The sequence below is a fragment of the Stigmatopora nigra genome, chromosome 16 (assembly GCF_051989575.1).
Source record: "Stigmatopora nigra isolate UIUO_SnigA chromosome 16, RoL_Snig_1.1, whole genome shotgun sequence".
Classification (NCBI taxonomy): domain Eukaryota; kingdom Metazoa; phylum Chordata; class Actinopteri; order Syngnathiformes; family Syngnathidae; genus Stigmatopora; species Stigmatopora nigra.
The window spans coordinates 7,311,694-7,331,913 of NC_135523.1; the positions used below are offsets into that span (position 1 = coordinate 7,311,694).

Consider the following 20,220-nt stretch of genomic DNA (forward strand, 5'->3'; position numbering starts at 1 on the left):
AATCTTTTCTAAAAAACATAAATTGTCTTTATTGTCATGTGTTTGTTTCACTTTTTATCGTTCATCAATGTTCTCATTAGTTCAAGGTCGAACAGAGGCTGCAAAATGTCGATGTACTATCCCGTTTTATTGGACGTGAAATCAGGTTACAGAGTTAACTGGGTCATCATTAAACAATCAGTGTTCCAGACAAACTACATCAGACTCAAAGTTAATCTTCTCTAGCATCTTCAATTTAGAAGAGCAAGACAAAAGTCCGAAGAGGAATAATCAGTAACTCGGAGGGCCCGTCATTAGCTCCGCTGGAGCTTTATCATGAGGCCCTTTCTACAGCAACAACAGACATTTACAGTACTCAGTTACCATGGGAGCTTCTACTTGTATTAATCCACTTTTATGCTGAGACTGCTTATCTAACGAGGTACTCTTATCTTAAAAAAACCCAAAACAAAGCATGAAAAAAGCCTTCAAAGTGCTTTCACACATGCAGATAGGAATGTTGCCTCCATAGCCCAACCATTAAATACAATTTATCAACTGCCGAGGAGTATTTATTATAATTTAGAGTATAAATATTCTGGCTCCAGGCCATCTTGATTGAGACTTCTTATGGAATTGAATTGGATTTCAAGGAATTATGGTGCAGTGAAGGGGTTTATTTGGGCAAATCTCCTTTAACAAAGGCGTTTTATCAAAGTGCTGTACTCCACACTATCTCGTCTGCATAGTGTCGCGTCTTTTCAAAACAGTCTTGAACAAAACCCCACATTTCAAGTAAAATATTTACAAGGGGTAGTAACACCTTAAGTGTAAAAGGATACAGCTGAGAACTTCTCTACGTCAGACGATGGAGGTCTCCATTAACTTATTGGACATTAAATAAGTTCAGAGGACAAGTGCTTGGTGGACCGCCATTGTTGACTTTCTTGAAGCTGATCCACTGAGAAGATAATGTGGAAAAAATTTAAATATGATCATCACCCAGAGTTAAAAATCTTTACAGCCCTTTTTTCTCTCAACTTTCTTCCCCCCATCAGGAATGAATGGATGTAGTGTTCAATGGAATTGCACAAGCCCCGGTACTTTAAGTCTCTGGGTTGGGAGTTGCCAGCAGCGGCACGTTGTCCCGCCTCCTCCGGCCAAGCGGGGGACGGCGGCATTGCTCGCCGTCGGCCAGAGTCTGAGGCAGCAGCTTCCTCTTGCTCTCGGGGAGCAGCAGGATGGACAAAACGGCCAGTAGAGCCAGAGAGGAATAGACCACGTGGTGAAGGAAGTAGCCATAGTGGTTCCTCAGGTCCATGAGTGGGGAGCTCAAGCGCCCCACGCAGCCCAGGGCCAGCACAATACCAACGCCCGTCCCTCTGAGGACACACAGGTTATTAATCTCAGACTTGTATCATTTTGGTGCCCTCTTGTGGGCTATCTTGCAGTGCTATGCCATCCTTTGTAACAATTTCTGCTTCAGAACTACATTACTAAGCGTCAACGTTAAAAGTAATGCCTTCTCGGCATTTTGTAGCAACAGTTGGCAATTATATGCATTTTGGGACAGCTCAATTATGAGTGTATTTTTTTTTTTGCAGGATTTGAGGAGCAACAGCAAGATTAATAGTGTTTTTGTCAATTCCCTGTGCATTTTCACGACTTTTGCAGTATGGCTTGTTCCTTTCTACTAAAAATAACATGAAATAGTGACATAATTATCATATTTTACTTTATTTACCAAGTGTGGAATCTAGAAAGGTATACTGTTGAATGCCAAAGTGTTAAAATTCCTTGTGATTTTCCATTGAGAAACCTTAAATTTGAACATTTTGACTTTTTTTGCTCACACAATTGCTCACAAACTGTTACATTTTGCACCATCCTTTTGAAAGAAGTTAATTGTACTGTACTAAGATATTCATTCTGATATGTTAGCCTACCTGATAACCGTAGGCATGATTTCTGCCGTGAAGAGAATGGAAAGGGAAGCAGTGGCCTGCGAGGAGAAAAGTCCCATCACGGAGAAAATTGTGATGGCATTCTCACTGAGATCTGAGGGAAAAAGTGTGAAATAGTATTCATGAATTTGCTCATCATCCATTTTCAAAAAGAAATGTTCCTCGCAAACTGCATTTTTTGATGTTGTCATTAAAGTAGCATTGCAATAATTTTGTCAAGGTAGATATTACTTTTAGTGGTGTATAATGCATGAGGAATGGTGTGGTATTACAAAACCTTTTCCTGTCAAGAAGCTGTAATGGGCGGAAGAAGGAAGAAAGAAATGCAAGGTGTCTGCCATTCTATCTTTGATGGCTTGATTAGTATGAAGTCAGACTAGACATACAATCCCTTTCGCTCTGACCAAGCCTATGCAGTAAAAACAGGTCTATTTATAAATGTCACTTTCGAACAAGAAATAAAAAGAAACAAATCAAAGTGTAATTTGGTCTTATTTCATAATTAGAAATGTAGAATTGCCTGCCAAAAAGGAAGTAATGTAAGCTCAACCAAGAAGCGGTAAAGTGTTCACTAAGTGTCTGGGTGCAATAATAGCATGAGATACATATTACGCAGGTATCAAGGCTGATATTTTAACGATCGACTGCAAGACCTTAAATCAGCCTTGAGTACTATTGGGCTGTGCTGACATGGTAAACGCTAAGAACACATCTGTCAAGGCTACTCGCGTCTGGCCTGTAAGAGCACTTTACAACTGTGGTGGGTGGGCTGGCGACGCCCTGAGCGAGCAAAGGGGAAACACGAGTGAGTTTTTTCACCTTTTATGCAAGATTTTTTCTTCTCCTTGCATTTAATTTATAGACAACAAAACTACATTTTGTTTAGCATTTTATCAGTTTATTTTTTCTCTATTTTGAAATAAATGACCGTATTGGCCACGTTGTCTTGCGTCATGGTGTTTCGCCTATGTCAACTTGCAGTTTTGTGCATGTGGTATTTTTATGTGCATATAAGCCGTACCCTCGATTCAGTCATAATTTTTTTGTGCGTCAAATGCGGCTTATAGGCAAGTAAAAACGGTAGTACTAGAGTTGAGACTTGATATAATTTTATACAGTCAGTTTTACAGGACTTTTCTTTTAAGTAAAGCAAAAAAATATATATATATATATATACTACTTACACTTCATGAGTCCGAGGAGAATCAAGGACGCCAGACCGGTCATGGTCATGGAAAGCAAAAGGATGCCGCGTCGACCGCACCTGTCGACGGTCGCCCATAGCAACACCCAGGCGGCGCCCCCCGCACACACAGAGAGAAGGTACGTCCAATAGAAGCTGGGAGCCGTGCCTCGGACGTCGCCTCGGAAAGAACTGTAGCAGTGGCTGATGCCATGAGAGATGAATCTAAAGGAAGATAAAATGACGGTGATTGTAAGCAGAGATATATAGGGAGGTGTGGCCAGACAATGACTCACGAGGTAAAGCCAAGTACACAAATGTTCTTCCAGATGTTCTTGCTGTGGAAGAGCTCAGGAAAGGATAGGTGGGGGCGTGAGGATACCACTGTCTCCGAATCGAGTTCTGGTGATCACAAATGGAAAAGAGTTTGAGTTAGAAATTAAGAGGAAAAAGCTCATATCTGCTTACATTTGGAGTTAAGTTCAAATTCCCCAAAAAAAATCTACAATGAAAAGTAAAAATGTATAAGTCCCGCTATCTAATAAAACGAATTTTTAAAATTCTTTTTAATATATTACATTTTATTAATAACATTAAAATGGAGTACAAGAGGCTAAATGGGTGTCTGTTAACATAACATATGATCAGTTATTCATATAACTGTAGCCTTAACAACACAAGATAACTTGTTTACCAATCCTTTAGCCCAAATTCATTTAAGTTTCAATCTTGAGTATCACTTGCCCGCAAAACACAAAATCAGTAACTTAGTGATATATTTTGGGGCCTCCTCCACTTACTTATTCATCTCCATAACTTCAGATGCTTTCCACAATTTCAAAAGTGAAAACAATTGGAACTAGTAGTACTTAAAATGCAAAGTTTGCCATCCGGGTGAATAATCTCTCCCAATTTCTAACACTTTTAAACACCAAAAGACCAAACTGTATTCGACAAAGACATGCAACATTCCATCTGCCACTGTCCCAACTCAAGTGCAATGTATCATTCAACAGAAAATATCTGAAATAACTCATGCCTCGAATTATCTCCTGTCACGATCAGATGTGCTAACAAGAATTAAAACATGAATAATAGAAGCGGTGTGAAAATTCATGAAACTCTGTAATGAAGAACCAAAACGGTTAGGTGATGTCATTTCAAAATGAAAAACAAAACATCCATCAAGGCACCACAACAGAACCAAATCATCATGCGACGCACCTGTGAAGCTTTCGTCGTCTCTGCTTGAGTTTCTCCTCTCGCTGAAGGAGTTCATGTCTCCGTGTCGCTCAGTCAACAAGAGCCAGCGAGGAGACTCTGGAAAAACTCCAGGAATGCTGCAGGCGAGGCAACACATAAGTACCACAGTTGACCTTTACCCTGCATCATACTATTGTAGTAGCATTAGTGATTTTGCCCTTTCTTTGTGGAAAATAAGCAACATGGCTCGGTAAACCTGCTTAATGCTCTCAATACATATTTCTTTTTCCACAAGCAGCATTCAAAATGCCAACTGTCACTTGTTAATCTCGAATTATGACTTCTTTATAGTGTTTCCAAACCAGAATGGATGTTTACAAAATGAAATACTCTTCACCAAGTTTTATTTCAATTCATATTGACATGAGCTAAAGGGCTCAGTGTGGTCAGGGAATTAGAATCAATACATCCCAAAAAGACCTGTCAGAATGAATTTAGAAACACATCATGAATCTGCTAACAGTTCTAAAATTTTCTGGCAATAATAAAATCATAGACACAGAGGTTCATGACACATTCTATTGAAGACAAGCAAAAAATATTTTAAATATGTAAACTAAAGCTATTGATAGATAAAAAAAAGAGCAAGTAATTGACACTCTAAAACTGATTATGATCACCCGTTCTTACAAATATTTTAAAAGCCAGTAAACACAAAAAATATATACATTTATATTTTTGTTATGTATGTATTGTGGCTATGTATGCAAACATGCTACCCACCCATACAATGGTTATGATAGTTTTTTTAATATAAATAGTAATTTTATGTAGTTTACAGCTTTACTTTTTTTTGCTACATTTTTGTTTTTTCTTAATATTTATTAATGATTTTGCTATGTTTGAGTATCAGTTTTACTTTTTTATAAAATGGCCTATTTGTCATGTGGAGTTTGGAAAAGACAATAAAATATTAAAAGTGTAAAACAAATACATTTTTAAATGCATTCAGCTATTTTGAAGTTTGTCAACCTAACTAATATAATAGGAAATTTGAGTTACATTTTTGTTAAATTTGTTAATAATAGTGTTTTAAATGTTTTTTTTTAATCCCATTCTGTTTTTTGTATTTTTTTGTTTCATTTTGGAGAATAAACTACATAATCTTAACAACTTTGATGAAGATAAAAAAAAAATGACTGTAGCAATCCACTCTTGTGCAAAAAAAAATGAACACTCAACCCATGTTGCTGAAAAATCTATGTAAACTTTGTCGTACCCATAGGTGAGGAAGAGCATTAATGGAGCGGCTCCTGCCCCCAAAAGACCCCTCCAGGACTGGAAGCCAAGAGCCACCGCCAACAACAGCAGCTCCCCAGAAACAGTCATCAGCCCAGCCAGTACAGTCACTATCAGCCTCATTGAAAACTCACACAACTCCAGCCCTGAGAAACCAACACAACATGTCTATATGAGTTACACAGAAAAAAATGGCTTCTCCTTTAATATGGTTTTGGGTTTTTATTGTATTTTTTTACGGGCAAACTTACGAGAGATGTATAGGGTGAGGTAGACACCGGCGCTCGCAGCCGCCAAACAAAAGCGCATGACAATGAAAATGGAAGGATACGGAGAGACGCACACCAACACACCAAACACCACTGACAGAGTTAGTGACGTCAGCAAGGTCTTGGATCGGCCAATTCTTCAAATAAAAGAAAAAAAAACAGGATTTTTGTGTGTGTTTGTTTGTTAAGGGGAAAAAAAACAACAACATTATTTGGTACTTGAACAACTTTTCAGGCTTTTTCAATGCAAAACATGACTAGCAATGAAAATTTGATGTGAAAAATGTATTAAACAGTCAAACAAGTGCATGCTGAGTATGTTTTCAAGGAATTCAGTAAAAAAAATAAACTACTAGATATGTAAATGATTTTCATTACTCATTCTCCCATAATACCAATGAGATATGTTAATTTCTGCATTAATGAAAGCTTGTACAGCCATCATCTGCATAAATGACCTTCATGATGTCTCTGGTGAGTGCATTGCAACCTAAAGATTTGGGATTGTTCTTTCCAGTGTTAATTTGATTGTGTGTGAGTCTGTATATGCGTGCGTATCACCTGTCAGCAGCAAAACCCAGGCCAAGACAGCCGGTCAGAACCCCCAGAATGAAGCAAACCTCCTCCACGGGGACCAGCCAGTATCGACCACACACTAGATCCCACTGTAGAGACAGACAACTTAATGTTATTCATTGTAACAGGTTTCTCTTAAAATGCATTGTCACTAACAACCATTTCATAATAAACTTGGAACAAAGAAACGTAATTCACACTTCAAAATCACTGTGAGCTCTGCTTAGCTCATTTAGGTCTTTGTATTGCATGGTGGTAAGAGTACATTGTTGTTATGGAGGTTTCAAACTGGTCACCTGACCGGAAAACAGGCCAGAGGATTGTAATTTGATGAAAAAATGATTGTGTATTTAAAATGTATACAAAACAACAAACCATAGTTATATATTGTTTAACAAGTATCAGTGAGAAACCTAATGGTAAAATCATGTCATGATAATGACTCAAATATGGAAGAGTTCTACATTTTTAATGTGCAAATGTCCATTACTTAATACAATGCCAAAGTATTAAATCAGTAGAAAACAATCAGACTTAAACAGAATGAAATATGTGTTAGGTACAACTCTAATTGGTAATTACTTTGAAGTAGAGAATAATAATGTCAGTGCAAAAGTGACATAAAAAAACTCATCATCTGCCAACAAAAAAAAAATGAACCAATTAATTATCTTTCATAAACTATTAGTTTTTGAACAAATGATAAGAAAGAAATATTTGCGTGTGAGGTAAAAAGAACGCAACTTTTAATCACATTTAGGCTAACCACAGCTTTTCATTACCAACTGTGCTGCAAATGTGGCAGTCTACTGATTGCTGGAAGCAAAATGATTTTTAATTATCCAGCCAGAGTCACAAACAGCGGGACCAGGAGGTTTCAGATGGAAAGGCTTTGCCTAATTGGAGCTTGAGTGAGTGCAGAAACATAAAAGCTTGTCAAATTATATCATCCATCTTGTTGCTCACACCAATTTGAGCCACGGTGACATGAAGGGAGGATGCGGGTTGGAAAATGCTCACAAACAACTTGAAAAACTCCTCAGACCAGTTTTGAGACAAAGACTTAGGCTTTGTTTTCTTGTATGTCTGAACAGAGGCTAAATACCTGCATGACCTGTCACAGACTGGTACTGGTTTTCTTAGGAAATGACCTTCCCAGCTACTTTTGAACAAACATGAAACAGAATTTCCATTATGAGGTCTTCTAGATGCAACTGTCTTTAAATGATTATTATACAAAAGAACATAGAAAAAAAATGGAAACAAGAATTAGAAATGACAATAACTCAGTAACAGAAAGAATACACATTATATAAACCTCCTGGTGTGTGTTTCTTCAGTTCATAATGTTGAACCAGCATAGATGGTTTCCACTAGTGTGGGCACAGATGCCAAAACACACATAGAAGCCATAAAAGGAGCAGCTTGACTGGGAAACGGTGGCAGGCAAAAGATAATTAAAATGCAGTGTGCCTTAATAAGAGGAAGCCAAAGGTTTAAAAGCCAAATGGGAAATGCTTTGAAAAGAACATTTGGCGAGGAATGTTTCCAACTATCTTTGAAGACCAACAATTAAAACTTTCTGTATAGAGTTCACCACTTTTTTCCTTTTACTCTGTTCACATGGGTGACTATTTCAGTGGCAATGTTAAACCTAACATTGAAATTTTGCTGTGATTTAATCATTCTTTCAAAATGATGACTACCATATTTTCTCAAATATTAGCCACACCTTTAAAAATGCCTTAAAACTGTTAAATTTAACAATTTTCCTCAAAAAAGACAACCTTTGATTCACAATTTTCAACTACATATTCATGGTTTTAATAGGGAGTGTAAACATGTTACTTTGAAGGGAAAATCTTATAGATATGATTTATTTTTTACTTGAATTTCATTCATATACCTCTGAATACATTTTGTTTGGTGTTTTATCTGTTTATCGTTTCTCTATTCTAAAATAAATTACCATATCGCCCGCATTGTCTTGCATTATGGCGTTTTACCCTGCGGTTTCATGCATGTCAAGTCTAATTTGTGCGCATATAAGCCATACCCTTGACAAAATCCAATAATCATACATTCAATACCTTGACCTTTTCCTTTAACCACAAAAAGGTCAAGTCAAGAAAGACCCCAATCCAAAGATAATGAAATTGTCTTCAGCTGTCCCTGATCTGTCACACTAGCTAGGAAAGGATGAATGGAGGTGACATCTATGACATAATGCCTGTGGGCCACCACATCTGTCATGGAGACAAATAGAGGCACGGACAAAATGTCTGGCTCGGGGATTGCATTTTCAGTCTGCCTGACCAGTGAGGCAAAAAAAAAGAAGAAAGGTGAGAAGGAGACCGAGTAAAAGAGAAGCCTCTCGCACTAGAATTAACCTGTGATACGTATCAAATATTTAGAGCAATGGAGCAGGTAAATACCAGGCACAAAGCAAATTTCTGCTGTTTCCCCCCTTAAAGGCAACAGTATAGAAAGGACAACAGCTCCTGAATATTAATTTTGGCTTCAGATGGCCTTCTTTTATCCGTTTCCAAAAATTCTGACGTACCTCTACTTACCAATGCATAATTTTCCGGTGAGGAAACACATTACTGTTCCAAGATATGAAGAGCTGCTCAAGAAAGATCAGGAAAATGACAAGTAATGACAAGCAAATACTTTGATATATTCATTCATTCATTTTTTGAACTGCTAATCAACAATTTGTATTTTTAGTTGCTTTGGGTAAAACGGCAAATATTGTGTTACCCAAAGAGGCGATATCATATTGATTGATAATTTACATTTTTAGTATGCAATTGTGCAGCTGCTATTCGTGACCGGACGTTTGGTCGCCGGGGCAAACAAAGTCTTGCTTCCTCAGCAATAAAAATAAAAACAGACACAACTCCCTTTGGAATCACAAAGTGCTTCAATTTGAACGAAGCAATAAGAAAGCGAGCTTTACCTCTGTTACAATGTTGTTCTGTAGCCCTTCCGTGACATTATAGTCCCATCCGGCCTGGCAATCCACTACCACTGACTGGCTCCCGTTGGCATACTGCTTACACTGGGAAAGTGCTCCAGTGTTACCCGGCCTAAGGCTCTTCTCCCAGGGCACGGAGATGTTCAGCACCTCGGGGGAAGGCTCGGGCCCGGGCAGGTGGCAGTGATGCGGCGAGGAGAGGGTGATGAGGGGGTCGGAGGAGAGTAGGAAGGCTAGGAATAGATTTGGAAGGATGGACAGAACAATAAGGACCCGTTGCTTCTTTCTGCCCAGGGCTAGAACCATCACCTCCCCTGTTGGAGGCAGTGAGGGTGGGACTGGGAGAGAGGAGGAGGCGGAGGGGTCAGGTGAGGATGGCACGGGGAACGTGGGGAGAGACGGAGGGGGTGCGGGACATGGCAAAGGGGATGTGAGAGGGGGAGAGTCTGGCGAGGTCATGACGGAGGGCTTGACAGTGGGCTTTGTCGAGGTAGAAGCTTAGCAAAGATCTAGGAGGAAGAAAAATAAATAGGAAAATTAGAATTTGGAACAGCAATATTTGATGACTAGATAGAATGGCCGCAGTGGGTGCAGGTTTTCATTCCAATCCAGAAAGAGGACACCTTGTCAATCTGGTGTCCCCCAAGTGCAATCAATGGATTGCAGCCAGGATCTTCTTGTTTTCTGCAGAAATCTCATTTGTCAAAGTGTATGTGTTGGACCGCTTCGAACATAAACATGCACCTACAGAGGCCCGCGGGGACCGGTTTGGAGACCCTTAATTTAGTACATAACTTCTGACCACTACATGCATGGTTGATACACATGCCTCCCGGGGTGCACCCAGTGTTTCCCTGCACAGGAAATTCTGCACAGAGGGAGCCTTTCGGGTTATATAAGAGTTTTTTTTTACTCGATGGTTGGAAAACGTGAAAGGAATGTAAGCCACGGGGACAGGAAGCGCACACCATTGGCACACACGCACACGCGCATACACACACCTGCAGCGGTCCTAAACAAACAATAAATATATACACAAGCCCTTTTTGACTTACTTCTTTCGAAACTGATGTTATTTATGGACGGCGTAGTGTCTTCCAAACGTCCCGAACATTGCGGCGTTGTCTAGATCACTTCTGCGGCTTTTAGCGCACATTCGCGTTGATACCAGTCCACTTTGTCTACAAATTTTTGAATCAATGACATAACTCTACAATAACTAAAAGAGTTATAAACAAAGATAGGGTAAAGGGTAGGTTTTTGCCGCACAAGGGCACGCTACTTGTGTTTGAAGCTAACACTCCCAGCTGCTGTAATGGTGATGAAGCTCGTCGGGCGACAGACGCTCGCTCCTCCTTCTATTCCCTCGTTGTCGTTCAAAAATAGAGATATTTCCGTTGAGCTTTGGTCTTCAGAAAAGGAATAGGTAGAAGGTCAGATCGTGACACACAAGACGTATAACAAGTGCGTGCCGTCATCCAGATGATCGCAAACAAAAGGTTTGTGGAGGAGAGAACTGTATGGTGTGCGAGCGAGCCTCGACCGGCGGGTTTGGAGCTCGACGAACTTCGGAAAAATTCGGCAAATGGGCGATGACGTCTCCTGCCTCGGTGGGGTGACAGAGATCGTCTATGCAGCGCATAGGTACCACTACATCATAATATTCAAATACTATAATACGATAATAACAATAATAATGTAACTGTAAAATTGCATCGTTTGCAAATGATCCAGTCTAAGGGAGAATATTTGCAAGCCTAACTGGAAAAGTACGGTGTAAGTAAGATAATAAACGGCATACGTATATATCAAAAATGTCATTCTGACGTAGTATAAATTCACAAATAAATGGTGCCTTTCATTTAAGAGGATAATTACTACTATGATCTAAAATGTTTAATATTACATTTAAATTGTTGACTCTTTACATATCAAGTGACTATTTTTGTTTATTAAAAAAATAATAACACCATAATTCAGTTGCCTTTATCTTTTTAATCCTCACGAAAAACAAAACACTAGTTTGCCACATGGTGGCACCAAAACCGCATATGGCTGGCGTTTATTTCTAAAGGTTGATGAATATTACTGTAACTGCCACAAAGACTAATGATTTTTCTTAGCAGATTTGAACACATGTATGAGATTTTTTTTAATCTCTCCTCCTTTTTAGCACCATATTATATTAGTCAGAGGGGGAACCCACAGAGCACCACTGAATTTGATGCAGATCAAATTCTTTTATTGCTGATGGCTGTCACAATTGCATTTAATTTGCTGTTATTTATAGTATTAAAGAAACTGCCATTCCATAGGGTCCTCCTCATCATTATTTCCCATTTAAAATAAGATGTAAATGTTATAGGTTTATTCTCAACTCAGCTTCATTACCAGTAACAAGAGGTTGTGCAAACCTTTGTAACCACATTATCTCAGTTGTTTATTTTAACTTCCTCTCTCGGGTAAGATTTTCTTAATTTTTTTTATTTGAGTTTAACATTTTATCCCAATATTTTTTTCAGTTGACTAATATATGCATTTAAACAGGGTTGGAAAGATAATTTGAATGCAAAAAGAAGTCAAATATGCATTATTTTCTCTGTTTTTTTTTAAATGCTGTTTTCTAAATCAAATTTCAAATATCTAAACTTGTTTTTTTGCCCTATTTTCTTTTTAAATTATACTAAAACCCATATTTCTTCTTTTTACTCTTTACTTTCCTCCAACGAGAGTGTGGTAAAGTCAACCAAACATCCTACTAATGATTGTTTAATTGGGAAAACTTCCAATTGTCTATAAATATAATATAACTGATTAAATCAATTTTTCCTATTGCAACATTTGGCACTTTGTCTTTCCCTGTGTGATCTAATTCCCAAGATACTGTCAGTGAAATTTAAAAGAAAAAAAAACGATTAGGGAGGGTTCATATATTTGCTCCTTGTTGGGTAATTTGGTGGGGTTTAGATGAAATAGGGTCTTTCCTCACTCTGTGAAGATGTCGCAGTCCACAGGACCACATATTGCCCCACATGACTTTGCGGGATATTTCAACAGACAGACACAGGTCACACAAGAAGTACTGTTAGGTGCTCAATATATAATGGCCACTATGTAGTCTCACATGTTTCCTGCAGCGGCACAATACAAATCATAGATACAAACCAATAAACACAGAAGTGGGTAATTTACAAGAGGGAAATTATGATCCCCTCAAAGTGTATGTGACTTCAAATCAGAAATTTCAGAAAAAAACAGATTTTCATGCATAAATAATTTACCCCAATCACATTTTCCTATTTTTTTTTAAATAAACTGCACTTTGCTAATTTTCAGTGAGCAGCATTCTTTCTAGATATCCATTGGCTTACCAAAGATGCTACAAAACATTTTTCCATCTCAGAATATAAAGTTTTGAGAAAACAATGGGATAAACAATTGTCTTGGTCAGAGATATTGATCTAAAAAACAAAAAAAGATGGTGTCAGTCTAGCTTCCCCCAACCCCCTCTTTTTTTCATCTCCTATCTCTACGTCCCTTGACTACCATCACAGCCACAGGAAGGCCCTGGCAGCCCAAAAAAACACTGATACTATCTCTACGCTCCCTCATCTCCATTCTCCGCTGTGTTGAAATCTTACCCATCTCACAAAGGGAAACCGCGAGTGAACAACGGTCCATGACATGACGTCCGTTTTTGCGGCTAGACAACTTTTGGTAAATGATGTGGCAGGTGGATGCCATGTTCCCTGATGTAAGATACGATACATAATGTACGCAATCATGGAAAATACATTGAGTTGCATCATGCCATTGTCCGTATGACAACTAATTTGTCTCCTTAGTGCATATAGAGGGATGTCCAAACTGAAAAACCACTATACAAAAGATAATCTAGATCTCTAGATACATAGATATCTAGTTTGATACCAATAGATGGACAATTAAAATGACAATAACCATGAATTTAAAAAAAACAACAGTTAGAACTAACTTCCCACTAGAAAAGATAGTCACAAAAAGCCAATAAATGATACACATTTACTGTTTTTAAGTGGGCTGGGTCTAAGTACTCATTCATTCATCCATTATCCTGATCGCTTATTCTCACAAGGATTGCGGGGGGTGCTGGAGCCTATCCCAGCTAACTATGGGACACCCTGAATTATTGGCCAGCCAATCGCGGGACAGAAGGAGATAGACAACCATTCATGCACACACTCATACATAGGGACAAATTTGAGTGTTCAATCAGCCTACCATGCATGTTTTTGGAATGTGGGAGGAAACGGGAGTACCTGGAGAAAATCCACGTAAGCCTGGGAAAAAAAACATTCAAAGAAGTGTTAACCACTTTTCACCGGCATTTAACTATATCAAACTGTTTTCTTTTGCCAAGTATAAAAAAATATTTTTTGTTAAAAATAATGGGCCATAAACTTTTAAAAAATCCAAGGAATAAAAACAAATCATAATGCTAAACATTTTAATAATGAAATACTTCTGTGACAAGTGGCAATCTTTAAAGGGTGATTCTTTCATTTAAAAAGGTACATTTCATGTTCCAAAGTATTAAATGATCTCAAATGTTTCAAATGTAGCCTCAGATTGTTGAAATTACCTGATCTTAATTTTAATTCATAACATTTTCACAGATTGTCCAGCTAAAAAACAGGATGAGAAAAATAATCATGATAAAAACCTATAAAGTAACCAAGTATTTCACTCTTGTTCCAAATCTACGTCTCGAGGCATAAATTGCCATAATATTGGTTGCATTAGTAATGACAGTTAATGCCAAAAAGTGCTTCTCTTTGGATTTAGCACAATGTCAAGTGCTTAAACAGATGTAATGTTAATAGCAAAAGCTAATTAATTGATAGCAATTTTCATTTTATTTTGGGGGGTGGGGTGTCTATTTGCAACAGTATGTTGTTTTGTAATACCACAAAACAATTGTATTGTAAAGTGTTGTTGACTGAGAAGTTGAAAGATAGTACCTACTGGTAGTTCTGTAAGGTAGTTTTTCTCAGATAGAGCTGACCACCGTTGCGGCCTCTTCACTTCCCGGCAGATGTTGCTGAGACAAGATATGTCTGAGAGTGTCCAGCTCTTGCGAGAGCTGCCCGATCTTCATCTGCAGTTTCTGGTTCTCCTCCTGCAGCTGCAAGGCTCTCTGCTGAGTCATCAGGATCCTCCGCCGGGCCTTGTCGCGACTTTTTCGTACGGCGATATTGTTCCTCTCGCGTCTCAGCCGGTATTCTGCGCTGTCCTTGCTGATGCTTCGCTTTGCCACTGGCCCACGCATGGTTGGCAAGAGGAAAGGAGGAGAGAAATCCTGAAAAAGAAGATTCGCTTATTGGGTTTGGAATTTAATGGAACTGAATGCCTTTATTGTCATTATACTAGTGCAGGGAGGGGGGAAGGGTGGGGGTTTAAACACGCGGCTGTCGAGCCTCAATGAATGTGGCTCATATTTTGAAAATACTAAATTATCGTATTTTGTATATAGTGTGGCTTTTTGTCTTGTTTCTCTTATATTATTTTTACCTCTTAAAACTTCCTCAAATGTATCAGGGTCCATTAAAAACATAATAAATCATATTTTATTAAAATCATTAGGCAAATTGGATTTTTGTTTTTTAAGGAGAAGAAAGTGTTATGGTGACTAAAATGGTTTTAATTGGTTTTAATTTAAATGTTTTTGTATGTCTGTTTAGGCAGGTTACTGCCAGGTTTTGACTCTCAGTTTAAAATATTTTAAATATTTGTACTGTATACTAGTGTAATGAGATTGAATGGTTTGCCATAAAGTGCACACATAAATAAGTATTTATAAAAAGATTTATATGTAATAAAAATAAAGTGAGGTAAAAAAAAGGGACTAAAGTGGTTGGGAGCATGTGAGGTAGGTGTGGTGTTTTAGTGCTAGATAAAAATTTGCTAAAACTGAAGTACAAAACTGAGAATATTCTTTATTGATATGCATTTGGCATAAGTATGTATTGCATTTTACGTATACTGATGAAAATACTTATAATTGAGTCTAGATTAGGTGGAAAACTTGAGTTGAAGATGATGACGGCTCTCGGGATGCTTTATTGTGCACAGGCTTTTAAAATGGACAGTATCTCACCTGCATACTGCCAGTTGGGTTTTGATGGTGGTTCCCTGAGTTTGTGGTACCGCTGAGACAAGACGATGTGTACGGGAGGTACGGTAGGCTCATCATCTGCTCGTCTAGTCTGTCCTCGCCGCTCCCCCTCAAACCCTGAGACTGGCTGTATGATATCAGGTCCATAGAAACCAAGTTAGTCGAAGCAGCTGGACTTGAGGAGGTCGGGTTCAGTGTCGCATGGGCCTGATTCGGGTATGGATTCAGCCACTCCTGGATGACGGAGGACACCCTGGATTCACACATCTGCTGCGATTCAATGTAATAACATTAGTTGATTAAATTAAAAAAAAAAAAGACAATTTAGCAATACAACCCATATAAAGTATAAAATGGTCATTTTTAAGTATGTAGTGTATGTTAGTGAGCACATTTGAAAATTTAACATTGCATTGTTCAACACAACAAAGGAAAGTAAGTATTCAAATAACACCAAAAATATCATTATTGCAGTGTTCATGGAGTTATTGTTCAATAGAAGCATAATAATAAAAATTGGGTTGTTTTCTTGGGATTTAATTAATCTGACTGCTCAACTGCCTGTTACAAATATTTTTTAGATCATATTCTACACATAGCAAGTAAATCAATGCTATAGTGAGAGGCAACGCAGAGATAGTATTAAAGCTTGATTTAATTAACATGGAAAGTGTATGTAAGAAAAAAAGCTATTATGTTAATTGGAGTTTGTAGCCGTTTCAAACTGCAGCACACTGAGATCTGTTTCAAACATTTTGCCCTCTTCTCACTCAGAAATCAATTTGATGTTATTAACATTAAAATAATATGTAAATCCACGCATTTATATATTTAAAAATCGTAAAATCCTGATTTGTACTGGAACTTTTTGTACTAATTTATGAAGTTTGCATTGAAGTTATAAATGATAAAGTGACTTACCATGACTACTTTTTTTCCCTCAAGCTTGCAGCAATGTCAGAATGTCATACAGGTTGACAGTTCGATGGTAAAAGGTTGGGGGGACTCTCCGCCCCCAATAGGCAAAATACCCCCCCCCCCCCCTCTCACCCTCTCTCTCCCTCACCCTCTCTCTGCCTCTCTCTCCCTCACCCTCTCTCTGCCTCTCTCTCCCTCACCCTCTCTCTGCCTCTCTCTCTCTCTCTCTCTCTCTCTCTCTCTCTCTCTCTCTCTCTCTCTCTCTCTCTCTCTCTCTCTCTCTCTCTCTCTCTCTCTCACTGTCTCACACCCTCATTGCCTTTCTCTCTCTATCTCCCTCTCTCCATCTCTCTTTCCCCTACCTCTCTCTCTCACCCCCCCTCTCTCTCATCTCTCTAACTGTCTCTTTCTCACTCTCTCTCTCATATACACAAAATACAAACAATTATACCATTCAATTATATGTCTGTGTATGTGTATATTTATTTACATATATACACGTATACACGCGTGTACACACACGCACACACATAATATATATATATATATATATATATATATATATATATATATATATATATATATATATATATATATATATATATATATATATATATATATATATATATATATATATATATATATATATATATATATATATATATATATATATATATATATATATATATATATATATATATATATATATATATATATATATATATATATATATATATACATATATATAGAATGTGATGCTCGTACTACTAGACACTTTATACACATGCATACCTTGTCATTGTTAAACACAATATACACATACATACCTTCTCATGGTTAAACACTATATACACATACATACCTTCTCATTGTTAAAAATAAACCTTAAACCGTACAGTTTAAATGTCAAGTAACGCATGTATTTTGGAGGATGAATGCGTTGCCGAAACCTGATGATGCGCGACGACCCTAGTGAGTTTTTTTCTGCCCTGCGGCTTCCGTATTTTCATTAAAAAAATGGCTTCTCCCGTCGACAACGTGAGTAAAAGCTTTTCTACAAGCGCTGTTCTTCGCTTATCTTTGCTTATCTTTTTTGTTATAATGTAATTTTGATCCATCTGATAGAAAGCCGGTAATTTGATCGGTAGAAACCGTGCAAATGATTACAAGTATTTATTTAGTTGTAAACACTCTGGTTAGCTAACCTCGGCCAGCGTAGCAATCTTTAGCTATCTTATATAATGTACTTTCCTGTCTGCATCGCTCAACGTGTACATTTCGACATAATTTTTCATTTTAACACATAACCACTGGCCTTTTTTTGCAGGATTTGATCGATCAGGATATACCTAAAGTCATCCAAGCGCTTAACGATCTCACAGGGCAGGTAAATTATTCGGTTTGTTGTTATCTTCTATCATTATAAATCAAGCATACCAGCAAATTCTGTTTGTTTTCTCAATGGAAAAAACTATTCAATAAGTATTCGGCTACGTATTCTAAGAACATCCTATATTTATGTAACTAAACTGTTCTTTTAGGTAACAGAGATTACCCGTCACGTCCAAGACCTTCTAAACAAAGTTAAAAATGGTGGATTTGATACTACAAAGGTGAGTTGAAAATTGCTAATTAAAAGGAATGACAATCATTTTGATTGGTCGCCCATTGCAGCCAATTCTCACAATGATTTTGAAACATGAATTGAATATTTGTGTTTTTTTTTTTCACCAAATGCAATTACATTTCAGTGTATTTTGTAGCCTGATCTTTTGTGTTTTATCATACCATGAAACAGGGGCTGTCATTTCTGGATCTTCGCTATCACTTGCTCCTCTTCTATCTTCAAGACCTCAGTCACCTGATCACCATCAAGACAGAAGGTGGGGCGATAAAGGAGAGTGAAGCATTAATCCGAATAGTGACAGTCAGAACGGTAAGAATTTGCTTATAGACACACTTGCCAGTTATAACACTTATCATTTTAGTAATATCTTACCCACTGTCTTCATTATTTTAGATCCTTGAAAAGATGCGACCTCTTGACTTCAAACTCAAGTATCAAATTGATAAACTAGTTCGCACAGCTGTCACTGGTGGTTTGGGTAAGATGCTGTTAAGTGAAATACTGCATTATTAAGTGATATTACCCTGGCTAAAACTCTAGCTTTGTGGTTTCAGCTGAGAATGATCCCCTGCGACTTCGTCCTAACCCGGAGAATCTTACGAGCAAGGTATTTTCTCTTACATTCTACTTTGGAATGTTTAAAATGTAAACTTTATTTTTTGCTTGTTCTCAGCTGAGTGAGTCTGAAGATGAAGAACAGCAAACGGAAAAGAAAGCAGGCCCCTCTATTGACAAGAAGTATATTCCTCCCAAGATTGCTGCAGTCTATTACGGTATTCTTAATTGCGTTTCCTAACAGTTAGTTAGCACCAAGCCGTATTGAGGACCATTCGTGTAGAAAATGGGCCTTTGGAAATCGACACAAGTGGGGTAAAGTGTCATATTTTGCCCACTAGATGGAGACATGAAGGATGTCGATAAGAAAAAGGTTCAGGTAGAACGCAGGAAAAAGGCCGCACTCCGAAGTTCTGTCATCCAGGAGCTTCGGCAACAGTACAGCGATGCTCCGGAGGAAATTCGGGAGAAACGCGACTTCCAGAATGAGAAGGATAGCCGCGAGGAGTTACACAGGTGCGTTTGTTCGCTTGGGATGCTTTATCAGAATCAGTTCACTAATGTTTTGTTATTTCCCACGTGGAATATTGCAGGAAAAACTATGAGGAATCAATGATGGTTCGACTGAATGTGTCGAAGCGGGAGAAGAATGTGAAAAAGCGAAAGATGATGTGCATGACTGGTCAGCTGAGCAGCATCACCCACTTTGGGGATATTTCAGCCCTCACGGGAGGCGATGATGGCCAGGTGAGAGAAAAAAATAAACAAATAGAAGGACATTAACTCATTTCTGTGCAGCTGCAAAGAAGCCATTGAGGTTAACCAATCGGCTGCTTCTAACTTTTTAGGATGTTGGCCGCCCTCGTTCCAAGAAAAAGAAGATCATGAAGAAGAAAACTAAAAGAAAAGGTGGGAGATATTTTCAAGAACTTGTCTATTGCATGAAATGTCATTTTAAAAACTACTTTTGTTGTCTGCAGCCTTCAAGAAGCGCAGATAGACCGAAAGGAGTCTTCACTTCAAATGTCTTGTCTACAAAGTTTTGCCTCAATGTTTGAATAAATGAATCTAAATTCTCAATTTTCCTGACTTTTTATCTTTGCACACGCTCTCAAACATGTATCTGCAAAATGTCCATTAATTCAAATGTATACAGAATTTTTGCATATATTTGGCATTTTAAGAAATATAAAGTTTCTTCCATTAACCTATTTGAGAGTATATATAAAATATTCCAACATTATCTATTGGCATCTTTTCCAGCATAAGACCACTACTGTTATTTTAAATATCAATGAATGTCATTACAAACCCTTATCCAATAGCACAAGTTGAAAAAAGTAGTAACTAATTGCAGTAGATTTGAGGTTCTTGTTTACACATGTATTTGGATGTATATATACACGTATATTCATAGTCCATTTAGGACGAGAAGAGTTACGACCAAGAAAAAAAACCTGTTCAATTTCACACAAAAATTTGTCTTTAACTGTTGTCAATGTGACTATCTACA

The 20,220-nt window shown here is 37.8% G+C and overlaps 3 protein-coding genes across 3 annotated transcripts; 1 reads left to right on the forward strand and 2 right to left on the reverse strand.

Annotated features, from left to right (window-relative positions):
- Positions 1–108: 108 nt before the first annotated feature.
- On the reverse strand, positions 109–11,045 carry slc22a17 (solute carrier family 22 member 17). The gene is made up of 10 exons (XM_077735897.1): positions 10,509–11,045; positions 9,436–9,962; positions 6,459–6,562; positions 5,880–6,034; positions 5,609–5,774; positions 4,351–4,466; positions 3,423–3,528; positions 3,128–3,351; positions 1,926–2,037; positions 109–1,361 (listed from the first exon to the last, which is right to left on the reverse strand). Exons 2-10 carry the CDS (start codon positions 9,910–9,912, stop codon positions 1,085–1,087), a joined length of 1,737 nt encoding a protein of 578 aa, XP_077592023.1. The 5' UTR covers positions 9,913–9,962; positions 10,509–11,045; the 3' UTR covers positions 109–1,084.
- Positions 11,046–13,925: 2,880 nt separating this feature from the next.
- Positions 13,926–16,562, reverse strand: cebp1 (CCAAT/enhancer binding protein (C/EBP) 1). The gene is made up of 3 exons (XM_077736067.1): positions 16,529–16,562; positions 15,590–15,877; positions 13,926–14,791 (listed from the first exon to the last, which is right to left on the reverse strand). The coding sequence occupies exons 1-3, from the start codon at positions 16,529–16,531 to the stop codon at positions 14,483–14,485; spliced, it is 600 nt and encodes a 199-aa protein (XP_077592193.1). The 5' UTR covers positions 16,532–16,562; the 3' UTR covers positions 13,926–14,482.
- A 915-nt stretch (positions 16,563–17,477) lies between these two features.
- ngdn (neuroguidin, EIF4E binding protein) lies at positions 17,478–19,787 on the forward strand. The gene is made up of 11 exons (XM_077736076.1): positions 17,478–17,563; positions 17,853–17,912; positions 18,067–18,138; positions 18,324–18,461; positions 18,546–18,630; positions 18,707–18,759; positions 18,826–18,925; positions 19,049–19,223; positions 19,301–19,454; positions 19,556–19,616; positions 19,688–19,787. Exons 1-11 carry the CDS (start codon positions 17,543–17,545, stop codon positions 19,705–19,707), a joined length of 939 nt encoding a protein of 312 aa, XP_077592202.1. The 5' UTR covers positions 17,478–17,542; the 3' UTR covers positions 19,708–19,787.
- The last annotated feature ends 433 nt before the right edge of the window (positions 19,788–20,220 follow it).

Bases quoted from the DNA above. Each gene is read 5' to 3' on its own strand.
- slc22a17 (XM_077735897.1), bottom strand. From the start codon at position 9,912: ATGACCTCGCCAGACTCTCCCCCTCTCACATCCCCTTTGCCATGTCCC. The intron at 6,563-9,435 runs GTAAAGCTCGCT...CTGTCTCTACAG, and splicing joins AGAACAACATTGTAACAGAG to TGGGATCTAGTGTGTGGTCG. The intron at 3,529-4,350 runs GTGCGTCGCATG...TGTGATCACCAG, and splicing joins AGACGACGAAAGCTTCACAG to AACTCGATTCGGAGACAGTG.
- cebp1 (XM_077736067.1), bottom strand. The intron at 14,792-15,589 runs GTGAGATACTGT...CTTCTTTTTCAG, and splicing joins ACCCAACTGGCAGTATGCAG to GATTTCTCTCCTCCTTTCCT.
- ngdn (XM_077736076.1), top strand. From the start codon at position 17,543: ATGGCTTCTCCCGTCGACAAC. The intron at 17,564-17,852 runs GTGAGTAAAAGC...CTTTTTTTGCAG, and splicing joins TGGCTTCTCCCGTCGACAAC to GATTTGATCGATCAGGATAT. The intron at 18,631-18,706 runs GTAAGATGCTGT...TTGTGGTTTCAG, and splicing joins AGCTGTCACTGGTGGTTTGG to CTGAGAATGATCCCCTGCGA.